The sequence below is a fragment of the Rhineura floridana genome, chromosome 9 (assembly GCF_030035675.1).
Source record: "Rhineura floridana isolate rRhiFlo1 chromosome 9, rRhiFlo1.hap2, whole genome shotgun sequence".
Classification (NCBI taxonomy): domain Eukaryota; kingdom Metazoa; phylum Chordata; class Lepidosauria; order Squamata; family Rhineuridae; genus Rhineura; species Rhineura floridana.
In genome coordinates this window covers 24,502,887-24,523,809 of record NC_084488.1, presented here as the reverse complement: position 1 = coordinate 24,523,809, position 20,923 = coordinate 24,502,887, and the positions used below count along the sequence as shown (strand labels likewise).

The following is a 20,923-nucleotide window of genomic DNA, read 5'->3' as shown; positions in this document are numbered from 1 at the left end:
TGTACATGCACAAAAACATGACGGATATTCTTAATAATTAACATTTTATACAACTAAGATGACATGAAGTTTGAAACAGACAAATACTTACATCAGTCCCATAGATGAGGAAATCACTGGTTAAAGCATGGCACAAAATTTTACTTTTATCATCTTCATCTGGGAAGAGTCTAGTTTCCCGCTCTTCCTGAGTATTTGAGCGTTCACTTTCTATCTAAAATAATACAGCAAATCAAAGTTTCTTATCAGCAGTAAGAACTGAACAGACTTTACCAGCACATAATTTGAAATTAAGGAAGTTAGCCACATCCTGTATCCATCTCAGTCTCATTCTTTTATTTCTTACCAACCACCACCAGCAACCACAAATCTGAAGAGGACTTTTCAAACCAATTGTTTACTATGTAGGGATCTATAACTTTTTGCCCTTCAGTTGCCTGATACTAAACTCACCGGTATATTTAGCTTCTTGTTCTCCCATAACGGCGGCGAAATTTGTTTGAAAACTGTAATTTGACTTTTCATTTAGACCAAGCTCATCATCAAATAGCATGTAGGTTTCTGGCCCAGTTTTATTCTAGCAGTTCAGGTGACTCTTGGGAGTTCAAAATGCCTAATATACTTACCATATGCAACTGAACTTTACCCTCAAAAAGTGCAGCAGCATAGTCCGAATTAAGGCACATACTAGCTACCGTTCCTAGATATTCCATGTCCTTGAGCTTTTTCACACCTGCAAAATGTTGAATGGAAACTTATTGTGATTATCTTTCTCTTTTGAACAGGTCCTTGGCAGTTTATACTACTTCTAAACATTTGGAACTTTGGAATCAAATTGTTAACATCTGGGCTATTTGGCTCACTTGAAGATGAAATGCTCTATCTTTATCTCACAATCCCAATAATAATAATTGTTCCATCTTATTTTTCCAATGACTAAACTGTGAGCATTGTGATGTCTTGTAAGAAATATAACTAGCTGTTATGGTACAAAAGGGTATGACTTGAAGCAATAAACTTACAAACATGTTATAAAATGAACAGTTAAAAATACAGTAATGTTACTTCAGTGTGGAATAATGGAACTAGAGATATACTTACTGCTCTCTCCAAGAACATAAAACCATGCCCGGTTATTCATGCCCACAGCCAAGTGATAATGACCTATAGCAACAAAGTTGGGCTCAACTTCCACAGAAACTGTAATTGGTAGCTCCTGTCAAGACAGACCATACCACTTTTGCTGAGGACTGCTTATAATAAAACAAAATGTTACACTTAATTAAACTTTAAAATGAATGAAGTACTATACACTTTCAATGTGGTTGGCTACAGTAACTTCAAGAAGTGAGGTGAGGTATGCAATCCGTGTGCTGTACGTGTCTCCAAGAATGGGAAGTTTTGTCAAGAAGACATGGATAGTTCCTCGTTTTGTAGACACTGCCAGCAGTTGTCCATCATCTGTCCATGATAACTGATCTAGACCTAAAATATCAATGAGGTTTTGTAAAAATTATACTTGGTCTTGGAAATCCAAGAAGCAACAAAAATTTTGCAGGACAATAATTTGATCATGAACAAACATTTTTGCACACTTCTGTGACTGAAAAAGTAACCTACCTGTATCAGATTAGCATAATGTCATACATAACACCATATACCCTTATTTATTTTTAATTCCTTATTTAAGTTGCTAGCCCACTATGTTCCTAAATCTTGGGGATATTTATAATTATTTAAAAGACAATTATCATATTAGCAACATTTCTATTCCTTCAAGAAGCACAGGGCAACTTACATTGTGTTATCTCATTTAATCCTTTCCGCAACCCTGTGAGGAAAGCTAGTCTGAGAGCCAGCAGCAAGAATTGGGCTTCAATACTCTCTCTCTCCTTTCCTTCACTCTTAATGGGAAGAGATAAAAAGTTTCCACTTCCCAAGGATCTGTGGGCAAATTATGGTTTGAGTAAACCATAGTTTGGCACATTCAAACAGCAAACTATTATTTACAACTAACTGGAAGCAGAAATGTATAATCTTTCTAAACTTTCACAAAGGAGGAGGGTGCATGTGAGAACAAAGCTTGCCACTGCTCAATTGAAATTCTCCAAAGCCAGGTGTGGAAAATTGTTTTAAGAGAATCACTGGCTACATTAAGATCATTTACAGCATGGCTGAGAAAGGGTCTGAACCTGGATCTTGTTATCCAATCCTAAAACTTTAGCTACTGCATCACATTTCTGTACATAAACAAGTTGCTAATGTAAATAAAAAATCTGTCTTACATGATTTGTCAAGCTGTCAAGTAGATTTGGAAGTTGTCATACCTTTATTTTCATCCTCTAGGTTTATTATTGCATACATTTCATTCAAATCTGACAGGTCATGAATCTTGATGCTAAAACAGAAGCAAAATCACTTTCTTCATTATTTACCATAGACTACATAATAAAATGGAGGTACTGTTGATGAGTAGTTCCTGGGTCTGAGACTTGGGTAAATAGCCTGTTCTGGATAGAGCTGCACTCCTGCTGAAGGAGCAGGATCTTGGCCTGGGGTGTTCTTGGGGTTATCACTGTCACTAGAAGCACAGGTGACTGCTGTGGCAAACAGCAGCTGTGCCCAATCCCAGCTGATTTGTCAGCTACAATCCTCTCTGGACTGGGATAGTTTAGCAATGCTACTACATGCTCTGGTAACCTCTCATTTAGGGTATTGCAATGTTTTCTATGTGGAGCTGCCCTTGAAGATGGTCTGGAAGCTAGAGCTGGTGCAGAATGTGGCAGGCAGGTTGATTGGTGCTGTAAAATGGGGTCACGTGACACCTATCCTTAAAGATTTGCACTGGTTGCCTGTTTGCTACTGGGTAAATTCAAGGTGCTGATTTTGGTCTATAAAGTTCTACATGTCTCAAGACCCAAGTATCTGTAGGACTGCCTCCCCTATTACCTGCCAGCCCATGCATTAAGATCTGCAGGAAAGGTCCTGCTCATAATTCAGTTGAAACCTGCAGTCCATGGTGTGGCTGCATGGAGCAGGGCTTTCTCCATTGTGGCACACTGGATGTGAAACTCCCTCCCCATTAGGGTGAGGCTGCCTGCTACTTTTATCTATTTTTGGCATCAGAAGACGACGTGCTTGTTTTCTAAGGTCTATGGAAACTGATGCAAGACCCAGTCTGTTGCTTGATAGTTTGGATCTTGCAAGTTTTGATATATTGATATTTTGCTTTTTGAATATCTGTTTTATACATTGTTGGTTTGGGGTTTTTTATTGATCAGTGTAATTTAATAGACTCTCATGCACAACCTTGGGAACCTTCTGGTTGAAGGGTGGAATACAAATCTAATCAGCAACAATATGAATAGTATAATCACAGAAATAAATTGTGAAGAACTACATTCTAGAAATAAAATTTGATTGTATATGAAGTACAATAGCACTCAGAGCCAATCTTTTCACTTTGCCAAAAAAAGTACACAGTCATGCACATTATATTTAGCCTGGATATTATATTTAAATTAGTTCTGTTTGTACAGTATATGCTAAAATATGCAATATGAAATCAAGCCCATGTTTGGTTTGGAATATTCTAAAGGCACAATGACTGTTAAGAAAAGGGCTGAAACTGGATACTTTCCAGTCAATAATCAAAACTGTACTGGTGCAATCCTTGAGGAAGCAACCTCACAGAACCAAGCTGTGACAGAGCAGCACAGGCCACTCCTAATTCAGAAACATCTGAGACAGGGAAATAATGGCACTTGCCACTGAAAACTGTATCATGTTATATCAACTAAAATATTTCTGTTCAGAATGAGAACCTTAAATCAGAGTACTCCAGAAATCTACAGAATAGGACATCATGATGGTAAGTCTCTGATGCCGAAAGCAGCCTTTCCCAAACCAGTGCCCCCCAGATGTTAAACTACAACTCCCATCAGTCCAACAACCACCATGGCCAATGGGATGATGCAAACAACATATGAAAGACACCACATTGGGGAAGGCTGGAGCAGAGCAAGACCCTACTTGTGCAGAATTCAATGTGCATGTTAGAACTTCATGGCATTTGGGATCATTGGTAAGCGCTCCACGCCAGCAATTGTTCCAAGCCTGGGAATACCAGCGTGTGCATGAATCTCTCGTCTCCATTCTTTCAGTGAGGGAATCCAACAGGTGTGTGTATATTACTTTTTATACATTGATTCACTCTCTCCCTTGGAATAAACATGGCAGCACATCTACAGACGCAAGATCCCTATATCCATCAGAGACCAAACAGATCTCTTGATCAAAGTGCTAATGTCTTAATATGGATTCAAAATGTTCTATGACAGCATTTTCAGTCAAAGATCTATATTAACGCTTTCTTTGTGATATTTGGAACATTAAGGGCCTCATATGAAAACATGACAACTCACCAGTTATCTCCACACGATGCAGCTTTGTTTAATGACTGCGAGATCGCAATGCTGGTCAGGTTATCTTTATGATCAGAAGCTTGAAAAATCTCATGACCAATCTCTCGAACATGTGTAGAAATCACCACAAAAAAGCCAAGTGAGAACCCTATCATAATGTAATTATCGCCATACCTGTAAAGATTTCAGTAATATAATCAGAAGTATTCAAGCAACACGGCTGGTGAAAGAAATATGAATTGAGGTGGCAATCCCAAATTTGTGAGTTTGGAGAAAAAAGTGGGAGTGTTCATAGAAATCCATATGTTGTTATCTCAGAATTAAGCTATTAGGAAACAGTGGAATAAATGCATTTAATTCTCTTTTTAAGAGCACTGCCTTTGTAGTCTACAAAACAGGTATGGGGAACCCCTTGGACTTCAGCTGCCATCAGCCTCAGCCAACATGACCAATGGTCTCAGGGATGATGGAAGTTGTAGTCCAGCAGCATCTGGAGAGCCACAGCTTCTCCACCCCTGCTATAAAGTATTCAAACCTCCTTGACTAAAACAATAATGCAAAATGCACCTAGAAGCAATTTATTACAGCATAAGCTTTTGTGGATTGCTGAAGTGGGCTTTCACAGGGAAAGTTATGTCATAAGAAGATTCTCTGTTATTTATTGCTGCAGCTTGTCTAGATGCAATTATAAAGCTAGAGCACCCTCTCACATGCCATCTGACTATTGTGGTGAGTTGCTTTACCATTTATAAGCCACAATGTTCCCATAGCGCTGCTGAAATGCCAGTTCAATTGGGTTATCTGGATCTTTGAAATTATAAAAATACAGTGTTTTCTGAGCAACGACAATGCACACCTGAAAAAAAGGAAAAATAAAAACAATATTTTGAATGAGACCTGCACTCGACTGTCCTTTAGAATCATGTTCAAGGTCTAGTTAGAAATGATAGGACCAGACTCCTCCTAAAAATGAGGAAGAGTAGTTTATTTTGTTCTAACATACCTTTAACTCTTGTCAATGCTTTTGATATTTAAGTAACGTCCAATGCAGCAAAAATTGTGAGGGAACTGTCTCAATGGCATTATGCAAGGATTTGGTACAGACATAACACTGCCAGTCTCTTAAGAATTATACTCCCATTGTCAGTGCAAATTCCCACTTCCTCTCCTTGTCCTTCTTAACCATAGTTTAGTGTTACATCTAGACCAACTGCAACCATGATTAATACTAATCATAGTTCCTTCTTACTCGGGACCTGAAGTGGGCTTGCAAACCATAGTTAGGAGAGAACTTGGCTGAATGATGAATGGTGTCTTGCATTGTAAATAAACACCAATACCCTGGTGTCAGGTCCCAGACAGGGAGTCCTCATCAGAGGAAGACTTGGGTCAGGCTCCACTTGAGGGTGAGGGGCCAGTGTCCTATGACAAGGCCCAGGATGGGCCGTCTGCACCCCAAGTTCGGCCTCTGACATTGAGACTGATTAGCCCCTGAGCCAAAGGCATTGCCTCCAATGCCAGATGGAGACCCGGCCCATCTGGAGGAGTGCCTGACTACAGACCCGGACACCTTGGGAATAAAGGTCTGGCTACAGGTGATCAATGGAAATCAGCTGAGGTTTGGGATGCGATTCAGCAGCTCCAACATAAAACCCCCAGTGCCAGGCTGGAAGGGCTGCTGGAACAATATCTATACACTAGCTCTGTATCTGACCTGTCTCAAGATTACCTGTGGACCCTGGATATTTCTCTTGCTTTGCCCTTTACCTGTGTTGCTTACAGACTGCTTAGCTTCTGACACTGATTCTAGCCTGACCCCCTTTGTTTTAAGGTAGAGTCTGGACTCTGACTTTGGACTGACTCTGGATACCACTCTTGTGCTGCCCTCACTTGTGTTTTTGCTGGGGAGTCTTTCACCTCCTTAAGGAACCCAATGAGAACAGGACAACTGGTGCATTCAGACAACACAGTAAGGAATAAGCCATAGCTTACTGTAAACAAGCAGCATACTAGGGCCATATTTCTTCCCTAGTGCAAGCAGAGCGACTAACCATTTAATGTGTTTTTTAATAATGTTTTAGCCCTTTTAAGGTTGCTTTTTAAATTGTTTTTAATGCTGTTTTGTATTCATGTATTTCAAGATCTGTTTTATGAAGTTTTAAAGTTTTTTGGTGCTTTGTTTGCCACCCTGGGCTCCTGCTGGGAGGAAGGGCGGGATACAAATTAATTAATAAAATAAAATAAATAAATAAATAACCACAAGCCACAGCTTACTGCAACATCCAAACCAGTGCTCATGGTATGTTTTTCTCCAAACAAACCATGATAAGGAAGCCTAGAACAAACCTTAGCTTTCCAATCACAGTTTGTTCAGAGGGAAACAAACCATGAGCGCAGGTTTGGATGTCACAGTGAGTCAAGACTTGCAGTTTATTGTTCCCACTGGTACTAAGGGAGGAGCATAGTGGGAGCAATTTAGCAGCATAAACTTCTTAATATAATTAAATTGTTTACTGTATTTTTAAAATACGTGATCTAATTGTAAGTTGCCTTGAAAGAATTTATATCCTGAAAGACAGGTTATAAATAATCTAAAACAATAAATAAATTATAAAGCAAGTCGGCTCAAAAGCTGTTTAAGAACATTTTGAATTTTAACCACCTACAGTCTGGTTCCACTACAGTTCAAACAGAACCTCTCTGTACAGGTTCAGCTTGTCCTAAAATGTTTTCCCATGCTAAAGAAATCCAAGTTGTCCCACCACCATGCCTATGTCATCCATGCACTGAGACCCCATATCTGACAAGAAAAGAAATACAATGAATCAGCTGGCACATAACAGTAAGCCATAGTTATAAAAATAACCTTTGGTTTACTGCAAACAAGCAGCATATCGGTGCAAACTGCTTAATCACGCCTGTTTTGTTCCTCTCCTATTCCTCCTTGTCCCTAGTGTTAGTGTTACATGTGAACCAGTTTGTATTAGTTTTATGTATACACCAGTGCTAATGGTTTATTTCTTCTAAAGAAACTACAAGTGGTAATCCAAGAACAAACCCTGACTTCTGCTTATGGTCTGGACAAAAAAAATATGAATATTCGTTTGTAAGTAATTCTGTCAACACTCTGGTTTGCTTCCTCTCATCTGGGCACAAGGAAGAAGACAGAGGAGTGACACAAGCACAATTTGCAGTAAAGAATCTGTAAAATAAAGCCAAAGGCAATAGCAAATTGCAGAAAAGGGAGCCTTTGCAGCTGCAGTTCTGAGCACACATTATAAATGTCTTAATCATGAAGCATTAAACAAAAAAGAAGTCTACAGATACTTAACAACAATAATATGATTGACTAATAGGCAAAAACCCCTTGCGGTTTAAGAACATACCTATAACCAACAGTGTAGTTTGTGAAGAGTGCTGAGAGTTGTTAGGAGATGCCCTATTCCCCTCACAGAGCTACAGTCACCAGAATTCTCTGGGAAGAGGGGCTGACTGTTAAACCACTCTGGCCACTGGAGCTCTGTCAAGGGAATAGGAGTCTCCTAACAACTCTCAGCACCCTTCACAAACTACCCAGAATTCTTTGGGGGAAATCAGAATTGTTTAAAATGGAATAAATGTCTGGTGTGGGGGTGGCCCCGATTAGCCAAGCCAAGCAGCTGTGAGTCTGACTTTTAGAACACTGACAGTTAGTTCTTACTGAGCATGCCTGTGCAATGTACAGTCCAATGTAAAAGTTCTTAAATTAATTTTTAAAAAATGCATGGCTCATTTTTAAACTGCAGAAAATGAAAGTCAACAAGGGGCAAGGTCAGCAATAGGGTTACAGGTACTATGTGAACATGGCTAATTTTTAATTAATTTCAACAAATTATGAGACCACTGACAGAAAAAAGTCCATCAGAGGTCTGGATTCCTCCCCCCCTCTTGTTTTAGAATTTGAGCTCTCAATTCTCTGACTGTTTTTTGCATTGCCATGAAAACTTAAGAGGGTTGTTAAGCAAGCGTTTCTGAGTTCAGGATTATAAATTTTGTAAGATTTTGTTTTGAAATGAGCTTATGGGAAGCAGCAGAATGGCATGGGGGATATAATATTGTTTGTGGCTGTATACTGTTAATCTGGTACTGTTCTATAACACAAAGTTGTGCTATAGGTTAACAATAAAAAGAACTTTCCTTTTTTCCCGGTGTAAACACACACAAAGTCCTTTTTGCAGCAATCACTACATTTTATTAACAATTTTGAGGTCAAACTGAAAAAATGAACACAGGAAAGAGACTGATTGTGCTATGTTAGCACCAAGTGATGCACAACAACAGTTCATTTCCTAACTGCAGTAGTGGTGATAGATTCTCATGGCCAACACAAGTTACAGCAAAGCACATGACTTTTCTTTTTAGGAGTTGCCACATCATTTTTCCAAACACCACCCAATGGAAGTAGGGATGGGACACTGAGGAAAAAAATTAGATAATTTGAGGCAAAAAAATTAGGCACAAAATGGGAAAGGCCATAGCTCAGTGGTAGAACACACATTTTGCATACAAAAGGTCCCAGGTTTGATACCCTGCATCTTCAGTTAAAAGTAGAAGTTGCTGAGAAAGAGCTCTGTCTGAGACTCTGAAGAGTTGCTGTCAGTCAACAGGAAAAATGGACTGATAGTTTTGACTCAGTATAAGGTACCTTCATATGAAATGCAAACATCCAAAAGCAAGTATTACTGAAATACAGGGGAAATCATTGAAATGCAAGTTCTTGAATAATTATTTCTTAACTGAGAGCCAGTGTGGTATAGTGGTTAAGGTGTTGGACTATGACCTGGGAGACCAGGGTTCGAATCCCCACACAGCCATGAAGCTCGCTGGGTGACCTTGGGCCAGTCACTGCCTCTCAGCCTCAGAGAAAGGCAATGGTAAACCTCCTCTGAATACCGTTTACCAAGAAAACCCTATTTGTAGGGTTGCCATAAGTTGGGATCGACTTGAAGGCAGTCCCATTTCTTAACTTCAAATCTTCCTTTTCCCAATTTTTATTCCCCTTTTTTCAAAAAACAGGCTCAGCTTCCTAAATATAACAGACTTTGTCCACTTAAACATTTGGGTACTGATATATATTAACTTTGCTGCAATCTATGTTTGTGGCTAAGAAATTCATCAGAAGTAGGCTGTACTTGAAACCATTTGTTGTGCATCACGGCAACATTTAATTAAATTAACTAGAACTTGCAGGAACATTTTGTTGAAATTACCATTATTCCTCTGAGAAGGACCTTTAAAAAATATGCTTCAGAGCTATTGTTGTTGTTGTTATCTGCCTTTAAGTCGATTACGACTTATGGTGACCCTATGAATCAGTGACCTCCAATAGTATCTGTCGTGAACCACCTGTTCAGATCTTGTAAGTTCAGGTCCGTGGCTTCCTTTATGGAATCAATCCGTCTCTTGTTTGGCCTTCTTCTTTTTCTATTCCCTTCTGTTTTTGCCAGCATTATTGTCTTTTCTAGTGAATCATGTCTTCTCATTATGTCTTCTCATTATGTATCCACAGTATGATAACCTCAGTTTCATCACTTTAGCTACTAGTGATAGTTCTGGTTTAGTTTGTTCTAACACCCAATTATTTGTCTTTTTTGCAGTCCATGGTATGCGCATAGCTCTCCTCCAACACCACATTTCAAATGAGTTGATTTCTCTCTTATCCACTTTTTTCATTGGATGTGAAAGTTGGACAGTGAAAAAGGCGGGTAAGAGAAAAATAAATACAGAGAGATGGGGAATACCATGGTCTGAATGATCCTGACTTTAGTGTTCAGTGATACATCTTTGCATTGGAGGACCTTTTCTAGTTCTCTCATAGCTGCCCTCCCCCATCCTAGCCTTCTTCTGATTTCTTGACTATTGTCTCCATTTTCGTTAGTGACTGTGCCAGGCATATTTAGATGATAGATACCCTGGTGTTCCTGAAAATCAATGGTGGTGTATGTCCAGGCAAAATTTTGTAGAATATACTGTGTATTCTTTTGTACTACCTTCAACAGAACAAGCTAGAAACAGGTTTCTTATGGGGCTTAGAAATTCTCCTAGGATGATAGATCCTGAGTCTTTATTTGATGTCTGATGTCGATAAATAAGTTATTTGTAAGACAGCTTTGTAAGCATAAGCTTCTAAGAAAATCAAAGACACGTATCTTAAATCTTTTGCTATACCTTGTCAAGTAAAATGATACAAGTTATGTTTCATTAAGAATGACACTGTTAAGAACTACAATCTAATTTTGGACTTGTTATGGCAAACTTAATTTGGGTTTTATTTCTTGTGTTGTAACTTTCCTTTATGCTTTCTTTGCAATGACCCTTTGGTTTCAAGCAAACAAGACTGGCTGAATATAATCTGTTCACTACTATGTTATTAAAGACTTACTGTGGTCTCATTTCCTCCTGTTCTGTCATCAGTCTTCATCACGATAAACTCCATATCACTGGGTTCTCCTCTCACTGCTGTCTGTAAGAATAAAGTTCCTAGGTTAATATAAGTATCTTTTGTTTTTTTAAAAAGTGTTACACTGGTGTGATATGCACATAACACTAAACCATGGTTTGTTTAATAATCCACAAGTTAACCACAAGCTGTCCCACAGAGAATCAAACAAACTATGGCTTTCCCCCCCAGTGTTTAGTTTGTTTTCCCGCTGTGCTTGCCTTCTGCCTTTGTAGTTTGGTGAGTGTCTGCGGTGAGATGGCCACACAAACCATGCTTAAGAAAGGCTGCTGGGATCACATGTAACACCAAGACAGTTAAAACAAACCAGGGTTTGTAAGTCAACAACAAACCATAGCTTCAGATAGAGGCTTGTTGGCAGTACATGAACCACAGTTAAGCCACTGGGCAGGGTTCACACATAATGCTAAGCTATTGTTTAACAGACTTAGCCATGGTTTAGCATTATGTGCAAACCAAGCCATTCACAGGAAAACAACAAAAACAATGCAAAGGGTTTTCAGGTTTTAATATAGTAATATTAGTGTCTATCAATATTAGTAATATTAACAACTATTCCAAAAGCAACTTTGAATGCTAATTTTCTGTGAAGGAACTGGATGCACAAGATGGCTGTACTTCCTGCTGCTCTACAAGAGTGTAATATTCAGAACACAGTAGTCACATTTCTTCCATTTCACTTTATAAAGCCTTCCATTTGCTTGCCTTAATGAAAGACTCTGTCAAAAGAAAGAATTAAATATGCCCTGAGATTTTAAACGTCTCATAAAAAAACCCACTGATCTTAGTCATCTGGAACAAAAGGTTTGATTGTCAGAACACCACAGATGATAGAGAGCCAAGCGTGAATACGTAAGAATGTATTGCAACTTTTTTTATATTAGCTTATTTATATTTACAAGGTTTGTGTCCTGCTTCTTCTTCCTCATCCAGGAACTAAAAGCAGCTAAGAAAACATGTGCAAAATGAACATAAAACCAAAATAATAAAATCATATCCTTAACAGACCGCAAACTGAGCCTTTGTAAAAACCTACTGTATGCTTATCTATGGATATAGATATCCCAAAGAATATCAGTTAATTAGCACCTTCACTGCCCTCCCCCAGTAAACAGGACTCCCCCCACCCCCAGGCACTCCCAAACACACACACACAGGATCATGAGCCGCATTAGAAACTCCCTGATGTGCTAATCTTCTATTTGCAGAGAGGTGTTGCTTTCTTTTTTTAATGCAAGGGTCCAATCAAACTGGTATCCCCCCCCACACACACACAGTCTGAAGATTTACAGTCCTGTCTCCCAACACCAGTGGGTTAGTGTTGGACTAGGAGTGAAGTTCAAATCCCCACTCAGCCATGAAGCCCACTGGGGGACCTTGGACCAGTTAGTCTTTCAGCCTGACCTGCCTCACAGGATTGGTGCGAGGATAAAATGGAAACGGGGAGAACCATGTGCACCACCTTGAGCTCCTTGGAGGAAAGGTGGGATACAAATGTAATAATAAATAGATAATTTCAGCTGCAATGCCTGGACCTCAGCCTCAGCCAACCTTCTGAGCTGTTTTTAAAAATAATAATCAAGAAGCAGGAATGTGGTGGTGGTGGTGGGGATGCTACACTGTGAAGACAACAGGGGGAATATATTTGAGGAGGAGGGTTAGTGCTTTTAGGCCTTGGGATGATCATCAGAACTGATGATTTGGCTTGGGTGCACTTGGGGAATGAGAGAGGAGAAGGAGACAGATCAGCGTGCATGCACAAACACAAACACACCTGCCCTTCTTGTAAGCACCAGCAGACATCCATGCATTTGGGGAAATGGGAGGGGGGTGCCCTCAACTGCTTCTTGGAGAGATGAGGGGATGGAGTGTAGCTGGAAGGGGGAGATGCTGGAACAGCACTGAAAGCTTTGCCAGGCTGGCCCAAGATAAGAGCTGGGCGGCTTTGCGAATAAGAATAATTTTTAAAAGGAGGTGGCCGTGAAGCAGGAGCCAAGAAAGGCAGGCAGGCAGGCAGGCAGCAGGGAAGCAGTCTTTTCTCGCAGGCTTGCTTCTTTTTGCTTCTACAAAAGTCCTTCCCTCTCGTTCTGAGCAAGGGGAGGGGCGTGTTGTCAGTGGCAGCAACAGCAGGGAGGAGATGGGAGTCAGTGGTAGAGACTCCCTCTTCTTCCTGGTAGCTCCACCCTCAATTTCCTTTGGTATCTGCCACGTGTTTTATAGGCAGACGCCTGTCCTCTGCACACCTGAAAGATGCTCTGGCACTTCCACAAAAGTCCTCCCCTCTAGTTCCGAGCAAGGGGGGGTGTTCCCAGCAGAGGGGAGCAGATGGCACCCACAGAGTGAAGACTTTTTTAAAAAATGAAGAAATAATTCATGTCTTTGCTTCACAACCCCCTCTGGATATTTCCCAGCCCTCTTGGGAATCACGGCCCTCAGGTTCGGAACCACCGTTATCGAGTTTTGTGGGGTTTTTTTTTGCATTTCCTGCGCCTGTAATTCAAAAACAAGATCTCAACTGATTCAAACATGGATTTGATTTGTAACAGGCTCTCTTTTACTTTGTCATATTAACATTCACAAATAGAACAAGCTGAGGGGGAAGTATTTCTTTGTATAACTAACTGTTATAGTCTTGTGCATAACAACAACATAAATTTATTACCACTCTGATAGTATCTCCTTCGTGGTTGCTAATTGTTACCAGCTTGTCCTCGCCGCCTAATGCTATGAATTTCCCATTGCTCCAACAACCACATGTAATCCGTTTGGTGTGCTTGCCTGGTAAAACAAAGTCACATAGAAAAATCACAGTTTTGCTCCCTAAAGGTATTAACAATGTCATTAAAGTAGGCGTAACCAATAATATAATTATCATACTCAGCTGACAAGCTGCTAATTATTAAAATAAAATAGAATAGGCAAATAGTCTAGGTCAGGAATGTTGTTGAACTACAATGCCCTTCATTCCTGGCCATTAGCCATATTGGCTACAGCTGAAGGAAGCTCAAGTCCAACATCATCTGGAAGGTCACAGGTTCCCCAATCCTGTCTTACATGAATAGCATTCTACAATCACCCACTGTGAAATATTTACACTCGAGAGATAATAACTTCATATTAACACTGTGAATAAATTTCTTCTTCTCTTTCCCCATGTGTAAGTCCACCGATTTCATACTAGTACTGACCAAGGATAGGAATCTTGCGAGAAGTTTGGCGATTATATATTAGTACATTTCCCTTAGCTGTTCCAGCAGCAAGTAAGGGTTCGGCTTTTGACCAACGTAAGAAAGACATTGGTTCCCTGAAATACAAAAATAAAATAAAATAAGGCTGTCAACCAATCAAAGAATGTATTTTTAATATTTAAGAGACAGACAATAAGGAGAGCACATGTTTCAAGATCAGAAAGGCAGGTTCAGTTATGATGCTGTAGAAAACTGAGCATAAGCATTCAAACAATGGTCTGGTGTGCATGACATGGCTTACCAGGATGACATGATTGTGCGGGCTCCCAGAGAGGAACTTGCAGCAACTTTGCTTCTCCCCTGTCTTCTTTCTTTTTGCATCACACTGAGCTAAGGCAAGGTTACAGCTTGTGTTTAGTGAAGAGAGAGCTCACTGATCCTCATATTTTTTTACAAAGGAACCTCACAAAACCACTATCAAATCTTAGGCCACATCTGTGCCCATAGTTGTGTTCTGTGTTACACTGATGGTTTTGTTGTCATCCAATGTAAAAATCATGAAGATCTGTGACTTGGATCAATGTTTTTGTGGTGCTGGCACACACTGGTTCTTTACTGTGCAGTCTACCAATGTAAGCTTTAATTTGATCTTTTTTTTTTAAGAATCCAATCAATCATACAAATTCAAGAGAATCAATTTTAATTCTACTGGATCTGACCTTTATTCAGACCCTATAGAAGAGCAAATTGTGTGTATATGCATGTATGTGCGCATGCATAAAATTTATCTCTGCTTGTCCAGTGGGGGGAGAGGAGCAACCAGAGTGGGTGGTGTCCACAGCACTCACAAAATTCTAAGTGTGCCCACAGGCCAAAAAGAGTTAGCAACCTCTGCTCTACAGCACTATCAGAAAGATGAACAGGTCCATCCTTAGGACTTCTTGTACATTGACATAGGTTCGGCCATATTGCTTTCCTGTATTGGCAATATGTACTCATTGAGAAATCTGAAAAATATGGGGATACCTAGATTCCTGTCATCTGCACATGGTTTCTCTTTGATTTGCCCATATCCCTGAAGAGGGCAACATAAGTAACAATGAAGAAAAAAGCTAAAGTCCCAATCAGAACTATTTGCTCAATGCTCTGTCTTCCAAAAATTTCATAAGACGAGGAAACTAGGTCTGTGCCCTGCTTGCATAATTCAGCATGGTGGTACAGATACAGAGTCTATACTATCAGCATGGAAGACTCAGTGGCCAAACTACCACTGAAAACTACAGAGCATCAATAATCTCTCTCATTTAAATAGCACAAACCTATTCCCTGTGTTAATATTTCATGTTGCAATCACACTAAAGGTATAAACTGGACCAGACATCTACTTTTATTTAATATGCAATTTACCTCATACTAGTGTCCATTAGGCTGGTTTTGTTTGTGTTGGCATCCCACAGATAAATGGAACTGGACTTATCAGCAATTATTGCCAAGGTATCGCCATCTTGATCCCAGTCCATAGCAATGCAATTGCTAAAGAAGCACAGAAAATATTAACTGGATGTTCTAAAATAAGATTCGGAGCAGAAATTTAAGCCTAACAAGAAAGAGCCATTCATTCCCCATAATTCTGCTCTCCTAAAATAAGGGAAAACTTATTTCACAACCCCAGGGCTGGTGCCAAACATGACTGGGCCCTTGGGCACCAGCCTGCCCCGGGCCTGTGCTGCTGTACAGCCCAACATCCCCTTCCAATACAGATGGCACAGCGCTAATAAGCCTATACGCACGCCCCACCTAACTCTCATGTCAGTGTGCATGCCGTGTATGCTGTGCACATGCCTACCATCAACCAAGATAGCGATGGGGCTTAGGAATGCCCTTGCTACCACCTTGGGTGATGGTAGGCATTTGCACATAGAACACACCGCATGCATACTGACACAAGAGGTAGGTGGGGTGCCTGGGTGGACTTATTAAAGGCTGTGCTGCCTGTATCAGGGAGGTGCCTGGGAGCTCCTGCTCTGTGATCCGCGACAGCATCGGGTCACATGACCTGATACTGCTGTGGATTGCAGAACAGAAGCACCACCCACCCACCCTAAGGAGAGGCTCTTCAGGGGGCCCTCTGTCTGGGCTACGGGACCCTCAGCTAGAGCCCAACCTGGCCTCCTGCTGGCGCTGGGACTGTATAACTCTTTGCCTTGACATTTTTGAGGGAATTGATAGGGTATATGAAGACAATCTAGCTGGTAGACATTATTTCCTACAGTTTTATAAATGTTAAGTTTGCCTAAAAGTCGTATTTTAATTTCACATAGCATTCTTGTTCTAATGTTGTCAAAACTGTATAAGACTTACCCTGGTAAATTAATTTCATTTTTCTTTTGACCATGGCGATCAAAGATTTTTACAGTGTGATTGTATCTAAAAAGAAAAAAAGGTGAAGAATAATCAGAATGAAGGTCATCTTTCACATATCTATAATTATCAGAACCTGTGACAAAATCTGATTCATCATCTAGTTAATTAACATATATAAGAAAGAAGTATTTGTTATCTTACCCTGTAACAGCAATGAAGTTTCCTACAGTTTTTTGCCAAGCAAATTGCACAGGACAACTAGGTGCATCCCTTTCAGACAGGGTAAATACCCGCTTTGGAAAGAAATGGACAATTATTTATTTATATGCCGCTTTTCATCACCAGGTGACCTCAAAGTGGCTTCCACAGCAAGAATAACACAGTATCATAAAAACAATTCAGAACATAATAATAAAAAACTTCAACAGTATCAATAAATAGCCACAAAATATCACAAAACAGGCTCAAATCTCAAATCAATCTAGTCTGTAAAAGCTAGAGAAAACGAATTATTTTTATCACACAGTAGAGCCCCATCATTGTTAGAGGAGAAAGTTCCACCACTGGGGCACCACTACAGAGAAGACCCTTCTCCAGAGAAAGCGATGAAGCCAGCAATGTAGCCACCCATCTGGTGTTGGAGGAGTTCTTTCAGGCATTCTAATAAGCGCACAACAGCAGCCCTCTTGCTTCATAGTGGCTACCCCGAGAAACCTACTTATAAATGTAAGTCCTTATTGGCACCAAATGGGCAGTGCCCAACACCAGTGCAGCAGATTGTTATGTACAGATATGTTATCATTAAATGATTTTGAAATTTCTTTTTTCATTTATAAGACAAGATAAAAGCCAACTCCCAACATTCTGTCATATTAGAACCACCAAGAAAAATAATACTTTTTTGATGGGGCTACACGGACAGGGTCTGTTCCAATTACTGTCCGTTAAATTCTAGGAGATGGAGTAAATGAGCAACAGTCTTGAGCATAACTGCAGTATAGCCTCCAAAACTGGTTACACCTGTGGCAAGAAGTTTCAGAGAAGCTTTTACCAACCTGATGCCTCCCAGATGTTTTAGACTACAACTCATAAGAACATAAGAAGAGCCTGCTGGATCAGGCCAGTGGCCCATCTAGTCCAGCATCCCGTTCTCACAGTGGCCAACCAGGTGCCTGGGGGAAGCCCGCAAGCAGGACCCGAGTGCAAGAACACTCTCCCCTCCCATCATCCCTGACTATTGGTCATGCTAGGTGAGCTGATGAGATCAGTAGTCCAAAACACTGGGTTGGCAAAGCCTGCTTTAGGATGTCCCAAGTATATTATTTTAGTTTATACCAAAAAAAGTTAATACTTGGGGCGGGGGAATGGAACACAGTATGTAAGGGCAACAATGCATGCAGGAAATGTGTTTTACACCCAGAGGGATTCCTTGAGTATACAGGAAAGCTGGGTAATAAATAGTATAGCAAGACTGCTTCTAAGAAGAAAATGCAGCTCTGTAGCCAGTAAGAAAGCTCTAGGCATGACCTCTGGCAACAGGGGTTAGGCTTTGTTGAACCTTTGCTACTTTTAATTTTAGTCTCTCCCACCCAATTATCTATTGCAGCAGAAGACAGAGATGGCAGGCAAAATGGGTAGCAGTTAAAAAGAAATAAGAACCAATAAATATTTCCTATTGAAGACTACTGAAGAGCAATTCTTTGGGAGCATGTATTATGGGGGGGGGAAGGACACAGGCACAGAGAGGCTTGAAAGTATTTACCATGCAATAGAGTTTCTAGTCTAATAATTTAAGCAATCCTCAGTGGCATTCCTAGAACTAATTTCAAAATAACACTTTCCTACAGGTCTTGCTGCAAAATCCTTATGGATTCTTGTAACAGAAATATACCAGTAGAAGAATACATCTGAAAAGGAAACAGAATCCATACAGACTTTGCAGAAAGATCTGTGAACAGGAATGTGGGCAGGTAACTATTTACAACATTTCCACCCCCACAGACCTCACATATATTTTGCTTTCCTCTGATGCTACATTTCTCAGGTGTATTTATTCCTCAGTTAAAAAAAAAGGTTAAATAGGAATCAGCTCAGAGGAGTTTCTCTTCAAAGTTTATCTTTCAAACCTTTTAAATGTACATTGCCCTGAAGTTACCCAGGAGGAAGCAAACACATTATTATAAGCAGCACGCACATATATACATGCCATGTACACTTACATAGACATTTGTAGGGGAAAATAAATAAAATAAATAAAATAAAATAAAATGATAAAATACATTGTTAGTGTATGCATCTCTGCAATAAGACCTCTTAAGATTTATTTATTTATTACATTTATATACCGTCCCATAGCTGAAGCTGTCTGGGCGGTTTACAGCAATTAAAAACATTAAAAACAAATATACAAGAATGTTAGATGTTAGATATCCCAAAAAGTAACTGATATTTGTGGCAACAAAAAGAGAATCTTGAAGGACCTAATTTCTTCCAGAGCTCATTGTCAGATGAATTTCCCCCTCACTATCCTTACTCAGCTCTAGAACATAAGAAGCAAATTAAATTACCCTATACCAATGGGAAATGCATTTTCCTCACTTAGGGGACAACCCAACTCGCATTTGCACCAGGCTGAGGGGAGTTGGATGTGGCAGATCTCCAGCTGAGCAGGCTGGGTCTTGGCTCAGCTGGACTATACCAGCATAAGTCCCTCAGTTCAGCTGAGTCGGGACTGGCGCAAATGGAGCTGGCATAAGGCCTGCAAAAGGGGCATGTCAGGGGAGGGGCTGAGGGGAGGGGACTTAGGCCAGATCCAACTTGCGCTTGGGGCGCTCCTGCAGGTCCCAATCCAGGCAAGATGTACGCTGGGAAAAAGGTTGGTCTAAGAAGATAACAGCAACAGAAGTCAGTGGAGATAGCTTACTTCCTAGTAGGGGTATTTGGGAGAGCAGGCTTTTAGTCTCTGGTCCCTGCACGCAGCTCCTGGCTGAGCCAGAGTTCAGCCAACCCAAAAGCTCCTGAATGGCAGCTGGATGCGGCAGAACTTTACGCCGGCTTCTCTTGCACCGCCACCCCTTACGTCGGCTTCCCGTGAGTTGGATTGCTCTGTTAGATAGTTCCTACTCATCAGGGATTAAGGGAAAGGCTTCAAGCTCAGATAGAAGTACTTTCACCCCAGCATCAAGCACTGGTTTACAGTGTAACCATAAAGGTCTCTGTAAATCCAAATTAGTTCAACAGGGCTTACTCTCTGCTACAGGGTTGCAGTCTTAATGCAGCATGAGTTTTTGTAGCAGAAGACTGTGCATGGGGGAGGGCAGTCATGGGTAATAAAACAGCCTCTTGCTTGTTAGACCTCACAACAGTGTATTAAACTAGCCAGCTTTTAAAGATACCACATGAAACTTTTCCCTAAAGAAAAGTTGTTAAGCCTCTACTTTGCCCCAGAGCAAGCCTTGAGGGCCCATTCCCTGTGCCAAGGCAAGAAGATTCAGTCCTGCTATTTTTTTCCTGTCAGAAATCATGTGGTTCTCTATATTGGGGGAAAGCTTCACCTGTTGAATGTTCGCGTGCCACACAACTGTTACACACGCAGGGAGGTGTTAAAGGCCCTGCCTCTGGGAGGGAACAAAAGGTAATTGGAAGCGCAGTGCCTTCAGTAAACTTTCTATATGAAATTACTTATTTTTCTGGTAGGCTCCTGTTAACCGCTGCGTGGCAGGTAGATAGTCAACAGCTCTAGCTCTCCCCGCACATATTTCCGAACTAAGAGAAACGTCATCGGTTGGAAGTCTGCCTGCGTGAAGCTTTCAAAAGCACTGAGAGGCGGGTGACGAGGAAAAAAGTTAACAGCCCAGGTTATTGCTTATAGAAGGGGACCGTGTGCTGTAATTACCGTGATAAGAGACACCATGAGCGTCCTATATAAGATGCTAAAGGAGCGCCCAGGAAAGCCTTCATCACCCCAGTAGCGGCCCATCAAGAACAGGCGAGGCTATTCTGCTTAGCGGACTTTGCGGTCTGCCCTCTTTGGGAAAGCCCCTGCCGAAGGCACAGCGGCGCACACGATCGCCGTCCTCCCACCTGTCAGGATCTCCCTGTAACTTTACCTGCATCTTTTCGTCTTCACTACGGTGTTGTTCAATGAAAGGAAGTGGTAAGGGGTGAAATAGACTGAGTGCGCATGCGTATTCAACTGCCTAGACTGGAACCACCCCGCTTAATAGCGTCCGCGTCACCCAGGAGATCGCAGCCACAGAGATAAGAAACAAGAGTGTTTCCGTTGTTTGGATAAGTCGTTTCCTGGTTCATATTGAGAAGCCATTTTTAACTGAACCCAGGCGTGGAAATAAGATGCAAATGAAATGGACTGCCTTCAAGTCGATCCCGACTTATGGCTACCCAATGACTAGGGTTCTTACAGTAAGTAGAATTCAGAGGAGATTTAC

At 40.8% G+C, this 20,923-nt stretch overlaps 1 protein-coding gene across 3 annotated transcripts in view; it reads right to left on the bottom strand.

Moving 5' to 3' along the window:
- Positions 1-20,678, bottom strand: part of WDR19 (WD repeat domain 19) — a 74,243-nt gene extending 53,565 nt beyond the window's left edge. For 2 of the 3 annotated variants that reach the window (XM_061582975.1, XM_061582977.1), the window contains exons 1-14: positions 20,371-20,552; positions 16,677-16,768; positions 16,473-16,538; positions 15,519-15,644; positions 14,112-14,227; positions 13,586-13,701; positions 10,846-10,926; positions 5,168-5,280; positions 4,425-4,598; positions 2,328-2,398; positions 1,313-1,485; positions 1,102-1,216; positions 627-733; positions 92-214 (exon numbers count right to left, since the gene is read on the bottom strand). In XM_061582975.1, the coding sequence (XP_061438959.1) occupies positions 92-214; positions 627-733; positions 1,102-1,216; positions 1,313-1,485; positions 2,328-2,398; positions 4,425-4,598; positions 5,168-5,280; positions 10,846-10,926; positions 13,586-13,701; positions 14,112-14,227; positions 15,519-15,644; positions 16,473-16,538; positions 16,677-16,768; positions 20,371-20,454 (1,557 nt within the window). In that variant the 5' untranslated portion in view covers positions 20,455-20,552. Of the gene's footprint in view, positions 1-91; positions 215-626; positions 734-1,101; positions 1,217-1,312; positions 1,486-2,327; positions 2,399-4,424; positions 4,599-5,167; positions 5,281-10,845; positions 10,927-13,585; positions 13,702-14,111; positions 14,228-15,518; positions 15,645-16,472; positions 16,539-16,676; positions 16,769-20,370; positions 20,553-20,584 lie in introns of those variants that run through there. The other variant, XM_061582976.1, reaches the window with a different exon arrangement.
- Positions 20,679-20,923: the final 245 nt, after the last annotated feature.